This window comes from Bos mutus, chromosome 29, assembly GCF_027580195.1.
Source record: "Bos mutus isolate GX-2022 chromosome 29, NWIPB_WYAK_1.1, whole genome shotgun sequence".
NCBI lineage: Eukaryota > Metazoa > Chordata > Mammalia > Artiodactyla > Bovidae > Bos > Bos mutus.
The window spans coordinates 25,927,552-25,932,975 of record NC_091645.1 but is presented as its reverse complement, the minus strand read 5'-3'; the positions used below and the strand labels follow the sequence as shown (position 1 = coordinate 25,932,975).

Sequence of the window (5,424 nt, the reverse complement as noted above, 5' to 3'; positions counted from 1 at the left end):
GTTTTAGAAAAGGCAGAGGAACCAGAGATCAAAATGCCAACATCCGCTGGATCATGGAAAAAGCAAGAAAGTTCAAGAAAAGCATCTATTTCTACTTTATTGACTGTGCCAAAGCCTTTGACTGTGTGGATCACAATAAACTGTGGAAAATTCTGAAAGAGATGGGAATACCAGAACACCTGATCTGCCTCTTGAGAAATTTGTATGCAGGTCAGGAAGCAACAGTTAGAACTGGACATGGAACAACAGACTGGTTCCAAATAGGAAAAGGAGTACGTCAAGGCTGTATATTGTCACCCTGTTTATTTAACTTCTATGCAGAGTACATCATGAGAAATGCTGGACTGGAAGAAACACAATCTGGAATCAAGATTGCCGGGAGAAATATCAATCACCTCAGATATGCACATGACACCACCCTTATGGCAGAAAGTGAAGAGGAATTCAAAAGCCTCTTGATGAAAGTGAAAGTGGAGAGTGAAAAAGTTGGCTTAAAGCTCAACATTCAGAAAACAAAGATCATGGCATCCGGTCCCATCACTTCATGGGAAATAGATGGGGAAACAGTGGAAACAGTGTCAGACTTTATTTTTCTGGGCTCCAAAATCACTGCATATGGTGACTGCAGCCATGAAATTAAAAGATGCTTACTCTTTGGAAGGAAAGTTATGACCAACCTAGATAGCATATTCAAAAACAGAAACATTACTTTGCCAACAAAGTTTCGTCTAGTCAAGGCTATGGTTTTTCCTGTGGTCATGTATGGATGTGAGAGTTGGACTGTGAAGAAGGCTGAGTGCTGAAGAATTGATGCTTTTGAACTGTGGTGTTGGAGAAGACTCCTGAGAGTCCCTTGGACTGCAAGGAGATCCAACCAGTCCGTTCTGAAGGAGATCAGCCCTGGGATTTCTTTGGAAGGAATGATGCTGAAGCTGAAACTCCAGTACTTTGGCCACCTCATGCGAAGAGTTGACTCATTGGAAAAGACTCTGATGCTGGGAGGGATTGGGGGCAGGAGGAGAAGGGGACGACAGAGGATGAGATGGCTGGATGGCATCACTGACTCAATGGACATGAGTCTGAGTGAACTCCGGGAGATGGTGATGGACAGGGAGGTCTAGTGCGGGGATCGAGCTCCGCCCATGGCAAAGGTCAGGAGGAAGGAGGCTTGGCATATGCAAAGGTGGGATCAAGCCTCAGGAGTCTCCCTGGAAATTCTCGAGCATTTACCCCCAAGACCAGAGTCTGCCTACTTTCTGCTTTGTGCTTTCACCTACACCTCTGACTTTACGGGGGCTGTCCCCCACTACCTCTCTGAAAAAAGAGTTAGCTTACAGCTCCAGTTAATAATTCCTGGATGTGACAGTGTTTCAACCTACAAACTCCTTTGGAAATCCTCTAGCCTGCCTGAATAGGTTTTTCCGGCCACATGTGATTGCTCAGAGCCTCCCAACTGTGAGAGGCATGAGATGTTCTAAACTGTCTAAACACAGATTCTTTTCAGTAGTTAAAAGATTGATTAGAAATTGTATTGGTGAAGGGTTTTTCACTTATTGGGCCAATGTTTGCTGCTAAGTCTCCATACTCCTTATCTACTGTGTCCTTGGCAGTGTATTGATTGATATAATGGGTGTATAGAAATGTAAGTAGTAGCCTCAATGTTTGTAACCTTGGACCCTTGAGTTAATTCTTTTCTTGATTGAGCCCACCTCACCTTTGCCCTATAGGAATGCAGCTTTGTCCAATGCTTTTTTGGAGGCTGGTGCCTGACTTTGGAATAATCACCTTTAGAGAAAGATAAGTTTCTTAAAATGTTAACAGGCCTCCTGGCCAGAAGATGATGTAATTCACCTGAACTTTTGCATATGATAAGTTTGAAAGCCTGGCTTCGATTAGGACCAGGAACTGCTGTCCTTGCATCACCCCTTCCCCCATTATCCTCTATGCACAACTTAAGGTATAAAAACTACTTTGGAAAATAAAGTGCGGGCCTTGTTCACCAAAACTTGGTCTCCCCATGTTGCTCTCTCTCCCAAATTCTGGCTGAGTCTCCATCTGGAGCGCGGAACCCGCCATGCTTACTAATTATGCCTGGGCTTCTAAGATCCGACCGGGGAGGCCTCAGTGTCTGCTCTCCTTTGGGAGAACGGAAGGACACCTGCGGCCTACGTAAGTGGTGCAAATTTCTTGTCTTGAAGTTTTATTGGTCTCCCGCGTAAACCAAGCTACTCAGCCTCTTTTCTCCACTGAATTTTCCTACTGAGCTACCCTCATCCTATTACTCTTTATATCTTTGATAAAATATTTAAATAAATAGGTCGCCGACGCCGTCCCCACTTCAAATACCCTGGATCAGCCGGGGCTGGTCCCCGGCAGTCTAGCATGCTGCGATTTATGGGGTCGCAAAGAGTCGAACACGACTGAGTGACTGATCTGATCTGATCTATAATGGTTAACTTATAAAATGTCCAGTATATCCCAAGCTCAAAAATGTTTATGCTTTTGTCTCTCAATTGTTCTGGAATAATTTAAGACCATATAACATTAGTGTTTCATGGATTTTATTATGGTTGAATTATGTGAAAACTAGTAAATATGGAAATGTCAAATTTATCAAAATAATTAGAAAAATTACATTGTAATCAGTAATGGTGTTAATCATGACAGTAATTTATTATCAGTGATTTAAGGAAAGTTATATTCATGCATTTTTCAAATATTATGTTAGTGGCTAAGGAATCATTGAAATAACTCATAAAAGAAATGATTCTGAAAATCATGCTATCTGGCTGGTAGTCCCAGGTTTGAATTTTAAAACTTTAAGAATTTATTGTGAATCAGTATCACTCAAAGCACTTTTACTTCTACTAACTCATTTAATCCTCCTGAAAGTATTGTGAGACAAGATCTTTCACAGATGAGAAACAGAGATACAGAGCATAAAATTATCTCTAAACTTATTTGAGCCAATATATGCTTTTGTCTGCATGCAGTTATAGCACTTCATCCATTACACATGTAAGTCCACTTGTATGGGCTGTGTAGCTATTCATTGAGTTTTTTAGGCTATTTTTTCTTTACCAGGCCTCATTTTTCTATCTTGTAAAAGAAATATGTTGAAATTCCATGCTACCAAGTGACTTAATTGCACTTTAATTTTTCTGCTTTCTAAGTAGGAAGCACCCTTGGCTCCTTGCAATATAAGATGTCTTTGTCCTAGAGAAGGTTGAGGTTTGATTAATCTGAATTTCCAAGACTCTAAAATATTGAGAGTAGGAGCTCTCTGAGCAACATGACCATCACCAACATCCATAGTAATGACCCAGCATAGAATGATTGTGCTGAATATGGGCACCTGGTCCATTAAAACAGGAAATCAAGGTCAGATTATGTGATGGAGACTGGAGATGTCTGACAGTAGCTTCCTCCTGATCACACTAACCAAACCTGAGAAACTTCAGGGCTCTTTGAAGGTGGTGATGGTTCCCAGTCTCTAAAAGGAGCCTGTCAGAGCCACAGGTTGTCCTGGCAGACATACCTAGAGAGACAGCAAACTGCTCAGAAGTGTGGGACTCTCAATGTGGGAGCACTGACCAGGGTCAAATGTGCTGGGAAGAGGACTAGTTACTTTGGGACCTTCACGTACAACTCACACATATATATACACAGACACACACACAGCCACAAAAAGAATTGAGGAGACAGGTACACAACTGCACCCATGAGTAAGTCGCCTCCGGTAATTCATGCTATCCTTGAACTGTGTCCCCAAAATTCTATATCCCCAATTCGTTGCATAAGACATAAACAAAAAAGTATATTGTCAATGTAAGTATATATAAATAATTCATTCCTCTGCATCCAAGATCCAGGCTAAATATTTCCTTCTTAAAAAGGTAAAAATGATGTCATAATCAATTACAAGTCAACAAAACTAGGGAAAAAGTAAAAAAGAAACATGTTGCAGATAAATGAGTGAATGGCACATTCACAGTAAATTTAAAAATTGCAATTTTTAAATTCCTTTTAAAAATCTGTGAAACAAATATTTCCAAGTATTTTGTTCATAGTTTAATATTGAGAAGTATTGACAAAGTACATTTCACATTGAAAAAATTATATTACTATATTATACTATACTATATTTCTATGCTATATGATACTATTTAATACTATATTTTTTAATGAGCAAGTCTACATTGCAGAGACCATTTTCTCTGTGAATACATTACTTTGTCTTTAAGCTTGAGCAGAGCTTTCTTCACGTCCTTGTTCCTCAGGGTGTAGACCACAGAGTTCAGAAGGGGCGTCATCACAGTGTAGAAAACAGCCACAATCCTGTCCACAACCTCCTTGGAGCCTGGTCTCAGGTAAATGAAAACAAGGGGAACATAGAAACAAAGGACCACAATGCAGTGGGAGGCACAGGTCTGAAAGGCTCTCCATCTCCCCTCTGAGGTGCGGATCTTCAGGATGGAATGGACGATGGATACGTAGGACAGCACTATCAGGAAAAAACAGCCCAAGGCCACCACCCCAATGTTGACAAAGATCACCATCTCCACGGTGGATGTGTCTGCACAGGCCAGTTTGAGGACAGATGGTGCATCACAGATGTAATGCTGGATCTGGTTGGGTCCATAGAAGGGTAAACGGAATGTCGGTGTGGTCTGGACAGCAGAGTGCACAGAGCCACTGAGCCACGTGGTTGTGGCCAGGATGGCACACGTCCTCCCACTCATCATGCTGGCGTACCTGAGTGGGTAACTGATGGCCAGGAAGCGGTCATAGGACATGACGGTGTAGAGGAAGCACTCGGTGCTGCCCAGGAAGTCAAAGGAGTAAAACTGGGCCACACAGCTATGAAAAGAGATAGGACTGCCTTCTGGGGACACCAGGGTCATCAGCATTTTGGGCACAGTGACCGTGGAGTACCACATGTCAATGAAGAACAGGTTGGTTAGGAAGTAGTACATGGGGGTGTGCAAGTGGGGATTCACTATAATCACCAGCAGGATGAGGAAGTTCCCCACCACGGTGAGGACATAGATCACCAGGAAGATTCCAAAGAGGAATGTGTCCAGCTCTGGTGCATGGGGAAGGCCCGTGAGGACGAACGTTGTCACTAGGCTCATGTTCGTCATTTCTCCAGGCTTTTGATTTCTCTCTCTCTCTCTCTCTCTATGGGAATATCAAGAGCACCCAGCATTTAGTTGAGAATTGACAACTCATCCTTTATATGAAATCTGCATCATACATCATACATAATTCTAGAGTTATATTCCACTTTGCTTATCATAAGTCTCCTTTGTAAAAGGAGAGAGAACATTTTCATCTTCTATCTCACTCTCAATGACATAGAGTCATACACAGATACATGCAAAAAAATTGGTAGAAATTCATTGTAAATTTCTCTTGGTGTAT

The 5,424-nt window shown here is 41.8% G+C and overlaps 1 protein-coding gene across 1 annotated transcript; it reads right to left on the bottom strand.

Annotated features, from left to right (window-relative positions):
- Positions 1–4,181: 4,181 nt before the first annotated feature.
- LOC102270587 (olfactory receptor 10G9) lies at positions 4,182–5,144 on the bottom strand. Its single transcript, XM_005895491.2, has one exon. It carries the CDS (start codon positions 5,142–5,144, stop codon positions 4,182–4,184), a length of 963 nt encoding a protein of 320 aa, XP_005895553.2.
- Positions 5,145–5,424: the final 280 nt, after the last annotated feature.

Bases quoted from the DNA above. Each gene is read 5' to 3' on its own strand.
- LOC102270587 (XM_005895491.2), bottom strand. From the start codon at position 5,144: ATGACGAACATGAGCCTAGTGACAACGTTCGTCCTCACGGGCCTTCCC.